At 40.8% G+C, this 22,479-nt stretch overlaps 2 protein-coding genes across 6 annotated transcripts in view; both read right to left on the reverse strand.

The window, feature by feature from the left end:
• The window catches only part of iqsec1b (IQ motif and Sec7 domain ArfGEF 1b), a 209,757-nt gene that overhangs the window by 165,469 nt on the left and 21,809 nt on the right, over positions 1 to 22,479 (reverse strand). The gene's annotated exons all lie outside the window — the stretch shown is intronic.
• LOC116398766 (uncharacterized) lies at positions 9,329 to 13,552 on the reverse strand. 3 transcript variants are annotated; one of them, XM_031875363.1, is made up of 6 exons: positions 12,129 to 13,552; positions 11,590 to 11,765; positions 11,052 to 11,233; positions 10,392 to 10,528; positions 10,114 to 10,207; positions 9,329 to 9,871 (listed from the first exon to the last, which is right to left on the reverse strand). In XM_031875363.1, the coding sequence occupies exons 2-6, from the start codon at positions 11,642 to 11,644 to the stop codon at positions 9,512 to 9,514; spliced, it is 828 nt and encodes a 275-aa protein (XP_031731223.1). In that variant the 5' UTR covers positions 11,645 to 11,765; positions 12,129 to 13,552; the 3' UTR covers positions 9,329 to 9,511. The 3 variants fall into 3 exon arrangements, with proteins under 3 accessions (XP_031731223.1, XP_031731222.1, XP_031731224.1); XM_031875362.1 differs by having other exon boundaries at positions 11,590 to 13,552; XM_031875364.1 differs by having other exon boundaries at positions 11,052 to 13,552.

Here is a 22,479-nt window from a genome sequence, read left to right on the forward strand (position 1 = left end):
AACAGATTCTGTGTGTTGTCTGTGGCTCTTGGGGGCTTGTTGCGGTCCTATCTTGTTTTCTGGGGACATAAATCTAATTAAACAGTCACATAGTGGGGACTCTTTTCGGGGCCAAAATTAAGACAGTTGCATGTCCCCATAACATAAATCATTACATTTTAGGGTAAGGACGTGGTTTAAGGTTAGGGTATGGTTAGGTTAAGGTTAAGGTTGGGCTAAGGGTTCGGATTAGGCTGGTAGCGTTTATGGATATGGTAAGTCTCCAAGAAATCAATGTAAGTCAATATCATGTGTTAAAAATCTGCACATTTTCAGTAACAGACAAACCAATTATGGTGGTTTTATATTTGAATCAACATATGTGGGTTACATTTTGTCCTCATCTTTTGTCATTGACAAATCAGTAGGCCTAAAAAGGCCTTACCAAAAAAGCTAAAAAGCCATGGTTAGCCACCATTAAGACTGCTTTGTGGGTCTCTGAGTCGCCTAGTCTCCTAGATATCACATTCCCACACAACAAAACCACATTGTAAATTATGTTTCAAGAAAAACACATTTTCTCCAGTTTGTTTTTGACACATCACATACTTCACATATACTTTCACCAAGGTGACTCATTTTAACATTGTGCGAAACATACGTAACTGAAGTTACATAACAAACGTACTTATTTCCAGCCACACCATGATATTGTACTAAACCCAACACAGTCGTGTTGTTGCGTTTTTGTTGACCAAACTGTTTAAAACTGAGACCGTAATCTGGAAGAAAAGCTGATTAGTTGTTTTGGAACACAATTTATTCGGAGACAAGGTAGCTGTGACTGACTATTAATTGTAGTTTTTTTGGTGTCTGGCACCACTGGCAATAAACTCTTGCCAGCAGTCGTTCGACCAGACCAGCATGTTGAATATGAATCTCCATTGGAGGCAACCTGTGAGACAGATCTGTCTGGCTGTTCACCTTCACATTGCTTTCTTCTCTTCTCCCATAATCAAAAATAACGCTGACAAAGTCTCTGCAAACCCAAACTTTACAATGCCAGCTGCAACTTTCATCAAACACATTCACAAGCATATAACAAGGTTATTCAAAAAGGATAGTTTTGGGGGTTTCTTTCGTTAGAAATACAGAATACAGAAAATACATTGGAGGTATCTGCCATTGTCTGTATCACCATACACACATATACACAGTATATACTACGTTACTGAGAATGATCAAGGACAAGCTATAATGTTGTACTCTGAGCACAATGGGAAGTGATAAGTCACTTAATAACATCAATTGCTTTAGCGTTTTCATTTTCTGTGGTAGAATAAAAGCCTGGAGGCAGACTTTCCACAGCTACATTGTGTACATGATTTGAGGTGTGAACACTAATGCCTCGGAGCCCTCAGCAGAGTATTTAATATGTGCCAGCATACTGCACAGATATTATTCCTCATTACATCTGTGACCACGGGGAAGTCATAACCACATGGAAGGGAAAAAAGAAAAAAGAGAGATGTGTGGCGCTAACGGCTGCTGCATTAAAGAACAGGGATTATGAAAGAGGACGGCTGATCTCAATCTAGCATCGATGTAGCCCCACACACAGATGACGGCAACGTATCAGCATCAGTCTGCCAGCGTCATGGCGGCAGCTTCGCAGAGAGGAATGCGCACGAGACATCAGTTATCTTCTGGGTCTATTTTAGGGTGCTCAGTGAAGAGGCCAGTGACGTTGCCCTGTTTGCATCGGCTGCAGATTCGCTGTTGACGTTTGTGTTATTTTTTTTGCCGTGCGTCACGTTGCCACGCTTCCCCTTTCACTCCCTCTGAATGTGTCAGCGGCAGATATTCACAACAGAAATGCTCATGCATCTGAGAGAATATGTAGCGGTTACATACAGCCCTGACTCACTGCAGGGTGCTTCAAATCAGCTGGGCTCATCATATCTGTGCAATCAGCATTCATTCCAGCAGAAGCAGGAAAGTCAAGTCAATACGCAATTTCCATACATCTGGAAATATTCCATTATCTAATTGGACAGCCGTACAGTGGGGTATTACATTTACCTTGATGCCTGTATATTGCATACTCTTGTTCAACATGGACAAATACACTACTATACATCAGGTCCAATGCCAGTATGTAATTCAACCTTTTTTTCTTTAGATAGAACAATAGTTCAGAGAAACTGTTTAAAGAGGGATGTGTGGAGCATTTTGGCATCAATAAATCACTTGGAGAAATTAGTGTAATTAGCAGAAACAAATGACACCACCACTGAGAGAGAGAGGGGGGCCCTGGCAGCCTCTCTGCATTTCTGCTTTTGTGCACCAGCGCATGGAATTTGGCTGGAAATCTGTTGGATTGCTCTACAGCAGAGAAGCAGGACGTGGGTCTGCCGCAGCGCCAGTGCAGATGGAGCGAAAGCTGCCAGGTGCAGATGGTGGAAGGAGTGAATGGCAAACGGGGAGAATGACTTCCAACGTGTTTATCCTCTTTCCGCGAAGCCAGAGAGAAAAACCTTTGACTGAAGAGGGCACATCTCCAGTGGGAGCGGGAGCAACAGGGTCTCACCCTCATTCTACCAACATATTTAACATACAAGCACTAAGAATGAACTACTGTAAGACACTGCCATCATGGCAAAAATGTTAAACTTATTCCCTCTCAAAACATTAGGAGTTTTGTAATTTATGCCATTTGGAAGAAAAAGAACCAGATTACTATTATTATTTTAGCAACGTTATAGTTCATTTTTCCTTTTGAGTGTAAAACTAAAACACAGTGCACATGAGGAAATCTGTGTCCGTCCCCTTCAAAAGGCCTCTGGGGTTTCCTCAAAGTCATAGAAGGATCCTTCAACGGCTGAATTTCATGCTTCGTCATCAAATCCAATGTCAAGGATCCTTGGAATTCTACCACGGACCCTTTGTTCAGAAGTACGCATCCTAAAACACCCATGATCCTACTAGCATGGTGCACTTCCTGTCCCCAGATTTGGAAACGGGGGAAATAAGCTCGTAAACCTTAAGTTATTTCACCTCAGCAGTTCGCCCAAATGTGTTTCTGAACAAATTTGAGGCGAGAAATAGGAAATCCAGTTGCTGAATCTGCACACATATTACATCTACAAGGCCTAACGTTATTTCAACCAAATTAGATTTTGCATTTGTTGGAAGTGGAGGGATAACCCATGACAGTTTTGATGAGTTTTGTAGTGTTTGTTGAGTTGAATAAATCATGTTCGTCTGGTAGCATAACAGTTGTTTCTTTTCACATCTAACTCGTGAATTACTGCTTTAACTCCAACCAGAGTTTGGGATTTTTGGAACAGTGGAATGAGCTAATCAAAACTGTAATGAGTTTCATTTAGTTTTGGTTGAGTTTGAATAAAGTGTCTTTTACAACTGAAGAGGTAAAATCGCTGTGTTTTTCAATGGCAACAGTAGAGCAACAGCAGAGCACTGAAAGACCTTGTGGGAAGTTTTTGGAAGCCACCGCCATCATGGAGCTCTCGCATCCATTTCCTTTGCCACTGCCCATCAAAAACATCGCTCACATGATCACAACGCTGGGCTCATTCTCACACAGTCGCTCTTTTAATGTTTAATGCTAGGAAGGACTCTTGCCTAGCCTCAGTAGGACCTTTTCTACCAAGGAAGCATCCTTGACTTTAAAACTAACTGTCGAGAAGCTGTGGTTGTCCCACAAAATAAATGATCTCAACCGACTTACTGTGGCATGTTAGTTGCTTTAACTAGGGAAACCTAATGGAAACAAAGTAAACATCAATGGGTCAACATCACAATTCTCTGCTAACCATGTCAACTGGAGACATCGTGGTTGCTCGTAGTGACGGCAGCTGTTGAAAAGATGATTCGTTTTGACTTTTGAATCTCTTTTAATTCGGCTGAAAGTCACCAGTTAACACGGTTAGTCACTGCCATCGCGGTGGGATCTGTCTATAGCCATACTTGGCGTCTTAGCACGCTGAACTGTCAACTCCATCTAATACACCACACCACGGACTGTATGGGTTGAAGCTACTGCTGTAGTGGGCCAATCACACTTCGTATTAAATTGAAGAACACTTGCGGTGATTGGCTGCGAGCTAAACCACACAAAAAGTAATTTTACCTCTAGATCTGCAAAACAAAAAGGATTGAATAGCGGTACCGTTTCACTGGAAAAGCTTTGATACTTCTTGGTACAGAGTTATTTGGGTCGATACCGTAGATCGGTACTCGATACAGTCCAAGTAAGACTATGGTAACAAAAATATATCGTTTTGAATTGTATTGAATTAAGAATGGTGTTTGTTTTGTTGCTAATTTACTTTTAATTTGGCTCTATTGGGATATGTTATATGCTACAGCAGAGGTAGCCAACACGGTGCCCGCAGGCACCACGTGAGTCGCCCGCAAGACATGTTCTAAAAATAGCACTAGTCATTATGGAGCTCCGTCTAAAATTGTAGTTGCTGTCCTTTTTTAATCAAAAACGCTTGCAGAGAGTTAAGACAGTTGGGTACCCGGAGGCGCACAGCCAGGACGAGGCTGCCGCACCGCACTAGGTTTTCAGGTTCTGAATGGCGGGCGCATCCCGTTGGTGCTAGACGCGAGCGCACCCCGTCGTCAGGTCCGTAAATCCTCAGAACAGGCCGCGGGGCAACAACTCAGGGGTGGCGGGGGTAGAGGCGAGGCAACGCAATCCGACCGAAAAGGCCCAGACTAGAGGTTTGAACGCGGGCGCCCGAAGACGCTCGCGCGCCTCGGAGGGTTGGATCCCCCGCTCGGCTATAGACGAGACTTTTTACTAGTTTCTTCGTGGAGAAAAAGGTACCGTTAGAAAAGCTGGTGTCGGTGAAAACAGACGGAGCTCCGCGATGACGGGTCGGCATGCAGGCTTCATTGCGCAATTCAAAGGTGACCCAGACTTCGCAAAATTTCTACATTACCACTGCATCATTCACCAGCAGGCGCTATGTGCAAAAGTAACCAGCTTTGATCATGTGATGATAAAAAAATATCAGAGATGTGACACCTCTGACTTTCAAATGTTGAAACAGATTAACAGAAATAAAAGTTGCATGTTTAAATATATATGTGTAGCTATACACAGCAAAATCGTAAGTGTGAATTTAACTCGCATAGTGTTAATATTAACACTTTGCTGGTGTTTATATAATCCTCAAGGTTCCGAGTTAAATTAACACTTTGGATAGTGTTGATATTTTAACTCTTTAATAGTGTTAAATATTCAACACTCACAGTGTTGTTTTATGACACATGAGTGTATTTTTAACAGTAAATTGTGTTGTTCCCTTTCACTAGGAGTGTTGATTTCTAACACTGGCAGTGTTGTTCAACGACATGTGAAAATGTATTTTTAACACTAAATTGTGTATCTATACTTACATAAGTTCAAATGTTTTCACCCTAAAGACAACAGTGAACTACAACAAATCATTGGTACACATTTCTTTTTATTCAGAAAATCTCTTCCAAGCACCATGGGCACAACTTAACTACATACACACGTGCACAAAATTGTTGGTACCCTTCCGTTAAAGACCCACAAGAAAAACCCACAATGGTCACTGAAATAACTTGAAACTGACAAAAGTGTCTGATTTTCATTAGTTAATTTTCAGTGAATTTGTATTTATTATTACTTTTGTCAGTTTCAAGTTATTTCAGTGACCATTGTGGGTTTTTCTTTCTTTAACGGAAGGGTACCAACAATTTTGTGCACGTGTGTATGCACATTTACAAAGAAAATAATGGTACAATATATAGGCTCTCATCTTCACCATAAGCACTTTGTAAATCAATGGGCTTATAAATAACAAGACTGTCTGCTTGTATTACATCTTTCTCATCAGTTTCATATACTTGGTAGGCATGGAAATGCTCACTGAAATGGTCAACCACAAGCTTGTTCACTTCAAAGTAGATAACACTGTTGACTAAAAGTATCTTCTTTATTCTACAAAACCCAGGCATATCATGATCAGTCTCACTGCAAATGATTAGTCCTGCCCTGTACTCTGTCCCACTGATTTTAACCCAGTTGGTAGAGAAGATGTCTTTCAGGACAGCAGCATGCAGGGCTCGGGCAAATAGGTCACTATTGTCCACATTATAGGATTTCAAAGGTCCATACTCAATGTGGTTCAAAGGTGATGTTTCCCAATGATATCCTATGGACATTTGATGTTTTTTTGCAAGAGATTTAGTTATGTTCTTGAAGTTTTTCACAGTGTTTTTAAAAACCTTGTGTTTTGCTTCAAATCTCATGCTCCACATATGTATCAGGTGTCCTATTTTTCTCATACAAGCTGGGTAATGTATCATAAAGTGATGTTTAGGGATCAGGTTTCTATGTGGATACAACAGTTTGAACAATTCATGGTGTTCCATTATTAAATGCTTTAAATGTACAGTCATGCCTAGTGTAACAGATGGAGAAAATATGATGTTGATTATCTGCAGTAAAAGAAGCAGCAAAGTCCAGTTTTGGTTTCCTTCAGGCACAATGTCACCAAAAAGCAAAGGAATGTTGCTTACCAGACAAAGAGTCTGAGTGGAATTGAGTCCTATGTTATTGCCACTACTGTCCAAGTTAATCCTTGTAGGGCGATTTTTGCGCTCCAAGTACCCATAGTCAAAAGCACAAATCCTTGAGAACATGTGAAGTTTTGACAAAACATTTTCTGAGAGATACTCTAACAATAACTTCATCTCATACTGAGCCACCCCTTCAAGAATGTCGTGCATTATGTCCAAAGAAAAATTGTGGCAAACATGAAAAAACTGCAGGCTGTTAAGAGTTGAATTTCTCTTTAAACCAAACACGGATAACTTCTGTGGGTCTGATTGCAACTCATTGCAGTGCATTTCAAAAAGCTCTTTTCCACGCAAGATTATCTTGGGGTCATCCTCATTGTAAACATTCTGTGCATCAGCTTTTTCAATCAGACACAAATGACAGAAATAATGTCCACTAAAAGACTCTGTAAAGCCCAGAATTCCATGCATCCCTAAATTGTCCCCAGTTATCTGACATATAGTGCCATGGACTTTTTCAGTGGAGAAAGGCAAATCAAGGCCGTGACTCTCCAGCGTTTTGATGTCATTAATCAGAGGTTGCAGAATAGGATCAAAGCCATATTTTTTCAAATCTTCAGTATGAAACAGTGCAACCAAATGAATGTTCATCAAAGCAGAGTTAAACTTTGGCGGCAGATTTCTGAGGACAAAATAGAGAGCCCCTATTTTGTGAACGCCACATTTTGAACCCAGCAGGTTAGCCGTTTCAAAGTCATCATAGTACATCTGAAGAAGTTTGTTGTTTAGAGAACAAAGGATGTGTCTTGAAGTAATTTCCATCGCAGAAGTCTTCATATCCATCAGTTTTTGATACACAAGGCTCCCCAAGCAGTTTACAAATATCAGAATTGCGGCACATGAATTTGATTGTTTCCAAAATTGGAATGTAAACAAAAGTGTCTTTCACTGGGACTTGGTCATAAGTACCGGTTTGTTTATTTCGCCTGGTATCAAATCGAAATCCTAACATTACTTCTACTGGCTCCACAACCCCCCATTTCTCATTGAAATATTTCATTCTTTTTGTTTCAGTATTAAAGTTAACAAATGGGTTTTCGAAATTCTCAAGCCCTTCTTCTAATGTAGATCTTACAGGATCATCTTGAGGCACAGCAGACAGTACATCATGCTTAAATTGAGAGTGCAGCCCAGTAGCAAGTTCTTCCAAATCACGAACAATTGTTGAAACCACACTATTTGCCACACCGCTACCTTGGAGTTTAGCAATAATTGACTCGCAAATATTTCTTGTGTTTTCTCTGTGAAGACCTGATGCATTGTCCTCAGAACACCCAGCCTCTGGGCTCTGCATGGCACTTGTTACAACAGCTTCTGTAGTATCTTGTTGACTGTGAAAATTTGCTTGAAATGACTCAGAGTTTGCTGCATCACCACTTTGACAAATATTCCTCTCATGAACTCTAATTAAATGTTTTTTTAAACCAGAATAAGTTGAAAACTGACGCCTACAACGATCCTGTGCACAAACCAACTTAAACCTGGTGCTAGGATAGAAACTGTGATCCATTCTTAAATGGGTTATCAAGTCCTGGCAGGCCGCATGTACAGCTTGACAAATGAAACACTTTAGCATTTTTTTAAACCACGTGTAAGACTTTTGCCCGGAACTCACGGACTCTTGGAGACTCATCTGTTGTTGTAATATCGATGTTGTAGACTGTTGTCTGCACGAAAGTGAAGCGCTGGACCAGGGTTTCATCATAAGACAGGTTGAACACGTAGTGGGATTTAAACAGTTCATCAAAAGCACCCAACGAGCTGGTGGCTTGGCAGGGGATGAGCTGTTTGTCCACAACGATGTAGAAGGCATCAATTCTGTTTTTGGTTCGGCCAACAGCAAGGATGTATGGTTGTTTAGCCTCTCTTCCCTGCAGGTGTTCAACGATGCTGCAGCATGACTGAGAAACAGAATAACATGAACACCTTAGAGTGGAAGCTCAGGATCTGAGCCATGCAGTGGTACTTGTTCCATGAGAGTTTAATAGATCCTCCAGTTTGACCAGTCACCTGCCCACGTGTTGCTAAAATGCGAGCTTCACTGGGAGTGTGTTCCTCCCCAATGAAGTCCCAGTTCATTTTTAAAAGGAACACACTCAGTGAAGTGTGCGTAAGAATCTGAATTATCACTTTAAAGTAGCGTAGGAGAGGGATGAGTTAGCAAGTTTTCAACTGCTCACTGCATACCTAGAATGGTTGGACAAAAGAAAAGTTAAGTTGCTCTTGTGTGTGTCCAAAAAGTCCTCGCTGTTGAGGAATTGTTGTAAAGTTTGCAATATTGAGACATTCAGATGAGTCCTTTTTTGCAAACTTAAATGTCTTTTTAATTGAGTTAATATAACTGAAAAACTGGCTTGTGGGATTTAAACAGATGATACATACCTTGTGAAAGTGTAACATTTTGCCCACTGCATCACTGGGACTTATTTTGATCCTCTTCCATCCAGCTGTGGGTGGCAAGAGATGGAGAAGGAGCAGCAGAGAAGCCATGTCACTGTCCCAGTCTACCAGGAGTAAATGAGACAAAACAAGTCATTAGTATGTACTTGGAATACACAAAGTTAATAGCATCAGCCATTTATTAAATAAACCAAGGATATCATGTAGCTTACTGGTGTGATCGTTCTCTGAAAGGTTTTCAGCAGCTGTCAGAAGTCGGCACAGCTCAGTTGACTGAGTCAGGTGTTTGGCCTCTTTGATAACCTTGGGCTTGAATGCTGTATCCCACTTCTCAAGCATCTTGGAAGCTGTTTCAGCACCAAACAGCAGCAGGAAGTCTTGATTCAGCTGTTGATCATACATAGATGCAAAAACAAAGAGAAGAAAATCAAGCAAATGGTGTGTGCACGATTAACTACTTACATCCACCCAAATTAAGGACGAGAGTTTAAATAAAAGGTAAGCACAACTCACTAGTCCTTTGACATCTAAAAAAACATGGAAATGTTTTTAAGACATCTGTGGTTCTCAGCGGGTCATGCACTAGGTCCTGGCGATGTTGCAAGGTCATCTTCATCTTCTGAAACACACTCGTCTCATCAGGAGAGTGAACAAAAAATGATATAGCCTCCCTACAGGCATCTCCATCAAGCTGCTGAGGCTCTGTGGCTGCTGATCTTCGGCGGTTTGGTCCCTGTGCTTGAGGCTCTGTGGCTGCCTTGACTGGCTGTTGGTATTTATTGCTGGACATGGTCTTGAGGCGCCATGCTAAATATCCTGTGCCTTTTTCCCCATCATAGAAGTGCTCCTGTTAAGTTATTTAAAAAATATGAAATTACAAAGGTCACTCGTTGATCTTATATAAAAAGGCAATTATGGGATTGTGAATGAATGACTTCATAACAATGCCAATCAAATCAATATATAGAATATTTTGTGTGTTTGTATATCCAGTCTTTAGATGTTTTGAAGAAAAAAAGAGTTTTTGTGCAAAACTCTAGTCTGTAAAACCGGTGTGTATTCTGGAAGTAATCCTTTTTAAAAACTTACATAGCCCTTTGGACAAAAGGGATCCTTCAGCGAAGGAAAGAGTGTAATGATTCCCAGGGCAAACTTCTCCTTCTGGTTACGGGAAGGAATCCTCCTTTAGAGGAAAGACGATAAGAAAAAAAAAAACATGAAATTGAAATGCCCCCTAATAAATATAGTTAACCACCTTTGTTAATTCCCTGCCATGCATTCTGAAAATGAATTACATTCCTTCTTAATATAAACCCTTTCAGTCTGAAATGGTTTAAAATTCTACAATTTATTGAAGAAACACTTACCCATGCATTTCCGTCATATGGCTAGCCAATATGTTGACAAGCTGTCTACGGGTGCGGTGCTTCAGTGAATTTTCGGACTTGTACTCTTTGAGGACATCCTCACGTCCAGGTTTCGTGAGCAAGGCATTTTCTACCATCTACTCGCATAAGAGAATTTTTTTTTAGTGTACAATTCAGTCTTAATTAAACAATAACCACAAATTGGTCAATTCAGACTAGGGGTAAAAAGGAATTCCCTGCATCAGAGGAAGGTTTCAAAAAATAAAAATAAATAAAACAGCAGTGCTGCAAAAGAAGATGAAAAATCAGGTAATGCAGCAACACTTTTTCATGATATGTGGGGCATGTTAAAGCCAAAATAAGCAATATAGACTTATATACACTACAAAAGAGAAGGCACCATTCCATGTATGTGAATGATAACCTAATTGAATAAATATGTATGAAAGAAGAGTTACACAATACAAAGCTACGCAACAGCTAAACCCTGTGTTAATTTTTTACTTGACACTAAATTAAGTTTCTTAACTTTCTCAATCTGGCTTTCCCCATTCTAAATGTCATTATACTCCGATTGGTGAGAATCTTAATTCAGTTTAACAATTTTCTTGATGATATTGTGAGTATAAATTGTAACTGACATCTACTGCTCTCAAGTACCTCTTTTGCAGCCTCTGAATCCGAAACCTCTGTGGTAGACCTGTTCATGACGCCAGAGCTGGATATATTTCTGCCTGTCAAACTACCCCTTTGTCTTTGACTGGAGAGGTCATTGTCACTTGAAGAAAGTGACACGGTATCCGTGAGAGAAGATGGTGTTGAATGATCTAAAGGAGAAAAATCTTTTTTTTTAAAGGAAAAACATTATTAATAAAATATATCCAGTTACCCGATAGAAATGTGCCATTCCGGGGTGGCACAGCCACTATTAGAGATTATTTGTGATATGAGATAAAATTACTGGAAGTCACCATTTTTAACATAGTAAACTGTGACCTTGGGTATCACAAGCTTGGGACAATTACAACCAAACCAAAATTTTCAAACTGTTTTGGCAATTGGATGCAGATCTGTCTTTTGCTGTAATATTGTTTCTTTGTTCATCTACTTTGTCACTGTAGTCAGACAGTCAGGGACATAAAAGGCTTCACAGCAGAAAAACAGCATTGATTACAACAGATTTAATAATGAAACCTACCTTCATCTGAAATGCTGTCACGCACTGTCAGGCATAAGTCTGGATTGGACTCCATCAGTTCAAGAAGTCTGGATTGGACTCCATCAGTTCAAGAAGGATGTCTTCTTCCACTGCTGTGTCAGTTTCATCAAAAATGTGAAGTTCAGCTGCATCATGGAGCCCAAACTTGTTTTTGACTACAGGATGATGAGCATGACAACAGATAAAGATAACAAACAGGTTTTAACTGCACATAATAACTGACTGATGAACCATATTATCTGTAAAACATATCTGAAATTGCATGCTTTGACTTAACAGCAGTATTATGATGTTGCATTGTAGCCATTACCAACATTGTAGCGTACAAAACAAAACAGTAACTTTCATAAGCAAGTTGAAAACTAAAAGCACAATCAGCCGTCTACTAATGTTTACAGCTGTAATGGCAGACAAACTGTTTTCCAGTTGTGGCAACACTTGGATTTTTAGCTAAGCAACCAAGAGAATCCAGATAAGGGAATTTAAAAACTTTTTATTTTACACAAGATGTTACTCACCTTCATTGATGAATTCCAAATAGGTGAAACCAAGCTGTAATCGGATGTACTTCTTGGTACATCCGCATGACATCTTGCAGAAACTGCACACAGTGGAAGAAGCTAGCTGTTCAACTTTCTCCAGGCAAGGAGTTATTAAACATATCTCAAGTCAAACAAGTGGTTAAAGTTACAGGCTATAGGTAAATGTTTGAACCTATACAGTCTCTGAGAGATGCAGTCTACAATTACCGTTTTAGTATCAATTAGGCAGGCGCTGCACCTCTATTGTCAGTGTCGCAGTTTGGCACACACCCGCGCACGTAAGCTTTGTTGAGATGCCCTGTACTGCGATAAAGGCGGAGAACGAAACACCAGTGAAACGCAAGAGATGGTTTAACTAAGTTCTGTATGGTGGTAAGCAGTGCCGCGAAACTAGTAACGTTAGCGTTCGAGACGGCAGTGCCGCGAAACTAGTAACGTAAAGTCCTGAGACGGCAGTACCGCGAAACTAGTAAGGTAAAGTCCCTGAGACGGCAGTACCGCGAAACTAGTAACGTAAAGTCCTGAGACGGCAGTACCGCGAAACTAGTAACATAAAGTCCTGAGATGGCAGTGCCGCGAAACACCCGTTTCTGTCCTGTCATGGTGGATCACATTTGTGATTGCAAAATAATGTGGCATACATATTCTCAAAGAAATGTACTGAAATACAAAAGGCTATTTATTATTTTGGCTCGGCCGGTTTGGACACCAGTGTTCACCAGACATATTGACTGATTTTTAACGTTAGCTAACATTGAACGTTAGCTATATTAGCTATATTGCATTGACAATAATTCACTTCCGAATAGCAAAACCATTTAACTTTGGCCATCTGAATAACATTGAAACACACTTAGCAAAGCAATACATTTGACGTTCTACCAGAGAAAATGCCCCTTAATTGACGAAGTGAACTGCTTGCTAGCTAGCATCTTAACCTAAATTTGTATTAGCTAGTTAGCTATTAGCCACCAGCTTCAATGACATATAACACGTCACACCACACTTGACGTTAACACATAATTTCATATGCAGATAAACAGCCTGGTTAAGTAAATATATTTGTTCTTACCTTCTGAAATAGTATATTCCGGACACCGAGTTTTCTTCACCTTCACCGTGAGTTCAAGAAGAAAGTGCGCCTTACAACCGGATGTGTAAGTAACTCAGTCAGGAGAGCTTTACGTTAACTCGCCGCAAGAACTCCGCCCCCAGAGCTATTTCAGCACTGCAAGTGCTAAAGGAACACCCAAATCAACACTGATCAACTCAAAATATTTGTCACTGGAAAATTAACACCAATTAACACTACCAATTTTGCTGTGTACCATCATAGTTGTGGAAATCATTATTAATAATTATTGTGAGGAATAATTAACTGACATGTGATCAAACAGTCTCTTCACATATATTATTATTATTAAAAGGTGATCTGTGCAACTTTGTTATTCAGGAAGTTTGCATTAAACAAGTAGCCCTTCGTACTACTCGGTACCCTTGAAGTAGCTCTCAGTTTCAAAAAGGTTGGTGACCCCTGTGCTACAGAATAGTGTAACAGTAGCGCAGAAGGTCATAAAGTCAGCTATCCATCTAAAGTGTGCTAACATTAGCTTGTCATAGTGGTCACTCCTGACCAAGTAAAGCTATAGTGACAAAACTCTTTAATTCTAAAACCCACATGGGTATAGAATTGAGCGAAATTACGATTTGTCGCGAAGAAATTAAACTTTTTCATTTAAACTGAAATTGAATTAAACTCAATCATTTTGTGGCAAATACGTGATGAAACACTGGACCAATAACAGACTCATTGAGTCAGTTACACGGTCGTGGCTATCGAAAGCTTGCTAACATTAGCCACTGTAAGCCACTGGCCTCTTCACTTCAGACACCAGTGTGTAGAATACAACATTGGCATGTGATGTTGGGTGATACATTGGGTTGAGTACTCAGATTATGGATGCATGCGTAGGCATGCGTATCCTGTTTACACACACTGGAGTAACACCTACATGTTCATGGACAAAGACGTGTAGAGTTAACACTTCTTAATTACTTCCCTTGTCTATCACATGTCTAGAAACACAGCACTTGGCAACAGCAGAGCACTGAAAAACCCCTCGTGAGAAGTTTTTGGCAGTCGCCGGCGTCATCACCGAGGTCTCGCTTCCATTTCCTCTGCCACTGCCCATCAAAAACAGCACTCGACTGATCCAGGGCTCTGGGCTCATTCCTCTCATTCACTGGTCATGTGGGAGCTAATATGAACAACAAAGACATTTTGATATCTGACAGCAGCGGATGAAACAAACGATCGGCAGTGTCCTGCTTATTGGTGTTCAGAGGAGTGTAATTACGGATATGAGGGAGGAGGAGAGTAGAACTGTGAAGTTAAAACTGATCCAAAAGAGGAGTGACGCCTACAACCCTTCAAGTTCGCCCGTCAGCTCCGGCGTTATCTGCATTCCAATTCCCACTGTGCGGCTCCTCCGTCCAAATGAACGTATTTATTAAAAGTCCGATGCTTGCTGTGCTACATATGATGCTTTGTGGTTTCTAGCTGAGCTCACGCAGCACATTCACCTGAGGGAGTTTCTAAACGTTTTACCGTATGCCAGCAGACATGACAGTACAAAAGAGTCAAAGTCGAGGAGAAAGAAGCGGGGACATTTAGAATACTGAAAAGTTGCAAAACTAACACACTTATGTCTCCGAAGTGGATTTGTATTTTTGCAGCTACATCTCCTCAGTATACTGCGAGTACTGCGAGTAGCCCAGCGTTGTGTGAGAGAAATATAGTCCTGTTATTAGAAACCAGAGGGCTGCTTAATAATGTATGAAAGGTCTGCTTCCTTCGGAGAATGTCATTCAGAGACCCTCGACTCTCTCCCCCCAAGCCTCCCCATGCGGGTGACACGAGTCAGAGTTGAGGCAGGGATTTTCTCAAAGCAGTGTCTTCCTGTTTGCGTTATCTCCGTGTCCTCTCCCTTCCTGTCATTCAGACCCCTTCCAGAGCCACGCTGCCACTCTGACCTCACTTCCTCGGCCATTTCCTGGCCTTCTGCTTGAACCCCAGCTGACTCTGCGCCGGCACAGATGGACTTGTACTACATTATTGTACAAAACATTATTGCTTTTTATTTTTTTGCTTCTTTTTTTTCAAGTCCTGCGGCTGAGTTACAATGTCCGCCCGACAAAAGCATTCCGACAAATGTGTTCCCTGGCTATGTCCATCTGTGTAACATCGTATTAACTTAGTGTTGTATTGAGGTTCTCAAATGTTTTTGTGTCGCACTCACAAACAGGTGCCAAAATGGGACCTCCACTTAATAGGATTTTGTCTCTGTAAACTCTTTGTGGGGGGGGTGGTATTCTGTTAGTATGTTACAACAGGGGAGGACTATAACTTAACACATCATGTGGGAGCATGCCGGCAAATATTGTGATAGTAAATGGATGTTGATGACTAATTACGCCCACACTGAAAGTGTGCATACATATGAAATATGTAAATATAAAAGAACCCAATTATTGCCTGTGACTGCTCGTTTTGTAAGGCTTAAAGCGTCTGAACTCATAAATCTCTTTCCAAAGCGCCCTTAAAGTGGTTGCTTACAATTTCATATCAATTTGTTAAATCATCAAAATTGCCCCATTGGCTGTCCTTATAGTGGCATTTTATTGGGTTCATACTTGTATGTAGGGCTTTTACTAGAACATGTTTAAAACCTTAATGTAAAAAACAACAACAAAAAACAACTTATTTTTCTCACATTGCCTGTGCGAATATACCTTAATTTACCTCTATCTGAAACACTCTGGTTTGTAGCCTGATATTAGCTTTTTACTTCTGCTGATTGCATTTATGCTTCAAAAATCATAATAGTTGTGTACATTCGTGAAGATCATCTGGCTGAACAAAGTATCATGAAGGTTCGATTACCACAGCGCAATAATCCAAAATCCAATGACAAAATCCTATTGGCTGTTGGTCGAGGGAACCAGTGCGATGCTTACTCATCATCCCTGCAGCACTCTATTGTGAATATAAAACATATTGATCAGCGGAGCTTTAAATTCTTACTGGATAGAAGCATTCGGGATGAAGGAAATACTAATGCTTACACTTCTCTGATTGGAATAATTCTGAGAAAATCGCAGTGTTTTTAAAGGGAAGTGAATGTGCTTGTGTTGGGAGTGATGCGCGTCTGTGCATGTTAATGTATCGCCACCAAAGCCAGGGGTTGCGCTCGCTGTCGCTCTGTTGCGTGGCTGCCCAGCGTAGGGGGGGAGGCGGGTGCGGGGTGGGGGGTTTAGACTGTGCACAGTCATTAGCAGATATTCCAAGCGGACAGAAAGTCCCAGCATGAAGCTTTCCCTGGAAGCCTCAGATGAAATGACACAAATAATGATGTACATTATCAATCACAGGCAGGGGGGGGCTAGCTGGTTCAGTGTACATTTGCTGTCTCCATCTCTGACATACAGTATATATACTAGTGCTGGGCAACGATTAAAATATTTAATCGCGATAAATCACATGGATTTTTTGAGATTAATCGCATTGTTATGGCAAAGTTCAATAATGAATTCAAAAGTAGTGTATTGTGCACTGTTATTTTAAGTACTGCTATATGAACTAAAGGGCAATAACATTTGGTTCACGAGATGCAGGTAGCATGTTTTAAACATGTGAAGATAATTCATACTTTGTTGGCATCTTATTCTGAAAACCGGATGTTCGTCTGAAGAAACCGGATGTTGTCTCACGTTAATCTTTCCGCTAACTTTCAAAGTCCTTCGCTCGCTCCCGATCTGTGCCGTTTAAATGCGTTTACCGTGAATTTCAGCATATAGGTGCACTAACATGTAAGTGTCTGCTGAGTTGACCACGGAGATCTGAGTGTCTGCTGACTTTACCGCAGCGATGTCCAGTAGTCTCCAGGGAGAGCAACAGCTGGTGCAGCTTCTCTCTTTATTTCTGCCCCCCCCCCTTGACCAGAAGTGGAAGTTGCCTTTTCTCAACGGCAACCTGAAGGGACATCATATCTCCAATACAAAATGATAAACATGAGACAGTCTGTTACAATAATAATACATTAAAAATACTTACCTGTTTTTTGTTGTTGTTTTTTAATTATTATTATTTATTTTTTTCCCATCTCAAAAGGCTCAAGGACATACACACACACGTTCACACACACACACACACATACACAACTGACTATAGGACGTTTGCTGACTTTTATCCCACTGTTCTTGTCATCCTCTTGTTATGTCTATGTATTGTCTCTTGTCTTTCAATAAAAAAAATAAAAAAAATTGAATAAATTTAAAAAAATGCGTTAACGCACGATAAAATAATTGTCGGCGTTAATTAATGAATGCGTTAATGCGAAATTAACGCGTTAACTTGCCCAGCACTAATATATACATACACACACACACACAGCTTGCTGCAGAGAGAGTGGAGCAGAGGAAAGGCTCAGCAGCTTGAGCGTTGCAACCACACTGTGTTCACCCAGGATTAAATTAAAAAAAATAGGAAAAGGTCAATGTCACAATTGACAAAACAAAGCAGGTTCGAAATGTAATGAGGTAAACAAAAAAAACTAAAATACGAGGTTTCTTTTTCAAGACGCAGTGGTTTATTTACACCCATCTATTTCTAACCACAGATGAGCAGGACGAAGGATCAAAATGTGCCTCCACATTCCCAAAGTATGGACCTCCAACAGTCTGAGACGTCGTTCAGCGGCTCCTATAGCCAGTTACAAAGAGTGAAGCAGACGCAGGAGGAGCAGCAGGGATGCTGTTGTTTCTTGAGCTCCCTTCTCCAAGAAGCAGCTTCGAGAGGGGTATACGCATCTAAACCGGTCTCGAGACAGAAGTCGCAGCCCGACTGTCCGCATTGTTTCAATATTTGCACAGCTGGCTGAAGATTTTCCTCCACCGGAGAGATCTATATTTTCTGGCTTCCACGGCTGTCAATCAAAGACAGAACTGTCATACTGAGTTACATCATCTCCTCTGTGTTGCACTGGACTTTTGGTTTGAACTTAAATACTTCTGTTGAAGCGTCATTTTTTCCTACAGTGTCCTTTTCATATTTCCTAAAGCAATTGATTTGTTTCACCTTATAACGCTATTACGGCGGACTTGTTGGCAAAAATAGATGATGCTTGGTGCTCAAAAACAGTCAAAGTTGATGGACAATGTTTTTACCTCATGTTGAACTTTTAATGGGAAGATGTTGGTAATATTATCTGCTCAGAGAATTGTTTTTGTTGCTGCTGTTTACATTCCTTATGATGCAAATTATAAAAATACACTACAGGAATGTACTACAGTCTGTCAGTCATGTGTTTGTTGTGTTACAAATTTGCCACGTCTGAATTCCGTTGTGCACAGGGGTGTGTTGCACAATGACAATGAATCCTTGAAAAAATTGCTGATTTACACATCAAGGGTAGGCAAAACAACATACGCAATTTGTCTCACCATTTGGAGTTATGTTTCCCTCCACCCAGCAACTGTCAGTCCAATATTCCCCCTCTTTTAGCTCGGATTTGGTCTCCACCAACGTCTGAGAAGAAAAGTCTCTAAATGTTTCACTAGGCTCACAAGCTGACTTCTTTTTTACATTGACAACATCTGCCTACAATGGCGGGAAAACCTTGGGTCGATGAGAGCGGCGAGAGTCAATCAAAACAGTAAAGTTGCGGGTTGTAAAACCAAAACAATGACCTGAAAGATGATGTCGAGGTGAGGAGAAATGCAGCGTTGGGTGATAATCATCTATGGGTTCATCACTACAAGCAATACCTTCATTTTCATAAAGTATATTAATCCATTAATAACATAAAAATAATAATGGGTGCAGCTTTAACTTTGGAATGGACCTGCACATACTGTATACTGGTGTGCTATCTCAGTAAACAATGTCCATTTTGCTCAAAACAAAGCATACTGTAACCAAGAATAAAAACACAAGAGTGATGAAAATTGTAATTTCTGAGCTGGCCTTGGCATTCTAACAACAACAGCACAGCATTATGCAACTGGAGCCGTAGGTGCTGCCATAATCCCTTCCCTCTGACAGCTAGTGCCTAAATCTAGAGCAGCGGCCTGGAATTATAAGTTCACTGCAGTTCAGAGTGGCCGAAGCAGGCTGCCCGTGGTGTGGCGTGGGAACCTGTGCGGTTGAAGCCGCAGAGATCACACCAGCTACAATGGCCAGGCCACACATCTGTGACCGAAGGTCAACAGACCGGCTGGGGATTAAATAACACGCCTCTTCATGACGTCAGGATGTGCCAACGGATCATAGAAAATGTCATGTCTTTCATTTCCTCTGCGGTGTAAATGATATCCTTTGCAGTCTGACTGCAGCTGTGCTATAAAATATGTGTAGGCTCTGCAGTATGGCATTTAGAGTTATAAAATGAAATGTATATACTCACGTCTTCACATTTAATTTTGTTATACAGAGCTCCTTTAGAGATCATTTACAATCCCAAAACCTGCTGGGATTATCAATTAGATATCTCATGTGTGCTTAATATGGATTGTGTACTTTTAATGCAGCAAGAATAATATTTTCTTATTCACAATGTGTCAAATGCTACACGTAATGTGAAAGGGGTCGTTGTTTTGGTTTCATGGCCTGTTTCGTGTATCTGTCCCAGAACTAAAACAGCAGACAAAAATGGCAACTAGCTGGTGAATGGAGTTGCATTTAGCAGATGACAGACAGATATTTTCCTCAGGAGTTGGTGGAGACCAGCGTGAATATTGGACATATGGGACATAAGTTATGTGGCCAGAAAGCAGACTCCAAATTAATGGTTGCTCCATGCCTGCAAGATGTGTAAATAAATAGACAACTGGTCATCAACACATCAAAACGCCTTTTACGTTCAGTATGTTACAGCAAAGTTCAGAACTAGATTATTGGGTGCAGAGAGTGCATGAGATTGACAGTCACAGATATTACTTATTTTAAACGTTTTTTTATTGACCCTTTGTTTAAACCCGCCCCCAGCTGCTACTCTGTCAAGCTGTTGAAGAACGGCCCTGCTCTCCACTTAGCCACAGTCGCCATTAAAACCTACAGATCACAGTGTAAAAGTGAACCACCACATCACCTCGAGACAGAAGACGATGAAATTAAGGAACAACAGTGTTCCTGTCAAGCCAGGTATGTTTTTATTCCCTGTTACAATCATTAAAAAGCAAAAGCAGAACATGTTTACATTCAGTATACCTTATAGCGTAGCATACAACTGCAAATGCTAGTTAATGAATACACTATGCTAATGTTAGCTCCATGGGTTTTTAAGTAGAAATGTAATGTTTTAGAAACGTATATCAGATGCTACGCCATGATCTGCGTTCAAGGGTGGGACTTGGCGAAGGATCAACCTTGCAACCACCTACCACCTTCCGGTGGAACCTTCTGAAGCTTTCTACTACTATCCTACCTCAACAACACATCTAAAACAGCATACCGGGGCCTTCAGTGTGCTAGTTTTGTGTGGCGTAGCATTGGTAAATGAATGTTTTGTAATAAAACAGAATGTTAAATAATCAATGAGTCAGCGTATTATGCTGTAAACTGCTTGCAAACATTTCAGTGTCTGATGCTAACTAGCAAGTTAGCCTGAGGATACAGTACCCATAGAAAATTTGGAGGCAAACAATTAACAATAGAGCAGAGAACTGACCTGACTCACCTTCAAATTGAAAATTAGGTCTTCATGTCATTTTTTCCGCAACAAATTGACAGTGAACAAGCAATATGGTTCGCCAGATCTCCCTTGATAGCCTGAGTCTGACCTGTTACCAAATGAGACTCATTAATCAAAGGCGAATTACACAATGGCACAAACAGCAATGCGGGAAATGTCCAGGATGTTGGGAGACTAGCCTTTTCACTATTCCACTAGTCCTGGGCTCAGATCCATCATTGGACAGCCTCCAGGGACAAGCTTTGATCGCTTGGCTCCTTGACCTTTGGCTTAAAGAGGCTGTCACTGGTGCAGCTCATCCCTGCCAGCTAAATTAACCAGCTGAGGTGGGAACAGACAAGTCGAAACATAAGGGGAACTCATTCCATGTACGTGTAGGTAAGTATTTATTCTTTGTTTAAGCTCTGTTATAACAATGTTGAAGTCAAATGTTCCAATACACTAATGGCTTGCTAAGGGACACATTTCTGAAGCTGCTTTACAGTCAGGTAGAACTAGGAATCTTGATCACTTTCAACCATTTTCCTGGACAAAGGTCGCGGCACTGTAGTTCTTCAATTTCACAAGGGCCGCGATGGCCATGGCCTCAGTTTGGCCTTATGACCCCTTAATAAACGATACCACTTTGGCCTTGATACAACCCCGCACTGACCCAGCTGAGGTTGTCGTTTCCTCCTCTGCCTCTTTCCTGTCAATATAAGTTTTAGACACCAGCGCATTTTCTTTCGATTGTGAATTCTTATTGGGCTATTTAGGAAATTGAATGGCACTCATCCTGATGTGACAAGGCAGCGAAGCTGTGACTTAGTGAACTCCTGTGAAGAGGTCAACAGAGCTGAGGTAAGAAAGCTTGGTAAATTAGCAAACAAACAAGATAAGGATCTCAGCAAAATGTTACGCGTTGCCCGTGTATCACTAACATTGACTTAGATGGCCCAGAGGCCTTGTTACGAGCCGGACGAGTATTTTAGCCTAACGTTTGTAACATTAATGCTAAAAAACGTGACGTTAGCGAACGCTTGTTAGCTAGCTGTCGAATCAGTGTTATATTTTTTATGTTAGGTAGGCTAACACCAGCAGCTGGCTTTCGTTTCATCTTTCGGGATGGAGCTTAAAAACTGTAACACATACCAAATCCCCCCTGATGTTAAAACGAGTCCAGTGAATCTAATTGATCCAGGGCTGAGCATTTATCAACTTTTGACTCAGTAATTTGCACAAATAATTGTTAAGTACTAATTATTTTTTCTGTGAAATAATCAGCTTTTTTTTTTTTTTTAATGTATTTATTGTCCTGAAAGTTCTTCAATGTATTGAAAATAATATCATCCTTAACCCTTAAGTTAAATGCTTTATTTCTATGGACTTATTTGATGGCCCTGCTGCCCTGGCATTTGGCCCTTTGTGCCCTTAAAAAAAATTGACAACAACAAAGGCTAAGGAGCCCTGGCCCTGAAATGATGAAATTGCAGGCCTGCCAGCAAAAGAGAACATCAGCTGTGTGGGAACACGGACCAAAACCACTCATTGCATCGGCGGAGAGGGGATCAAAGGTCATCCACCGAGAGTCCGCAGAT

Source organism: Anarrhichthys ocellatus, unplaced genomic scaffold, assembly GCF_004355925.1.
Source record: "Anarrhichthys ocellatus isolate YVR2014 unplaced genomic scaffold, GSC_Weel_1.0 scaffold90, whole genome shotgun sequence".
Taxonomy (NCBI): Eukaryota; Metazoa; Chordata; class Actinopteri; order Perciformes; family Anarhichadidae; genus Anarrhichthys; species Anarrhichthys ocellatus.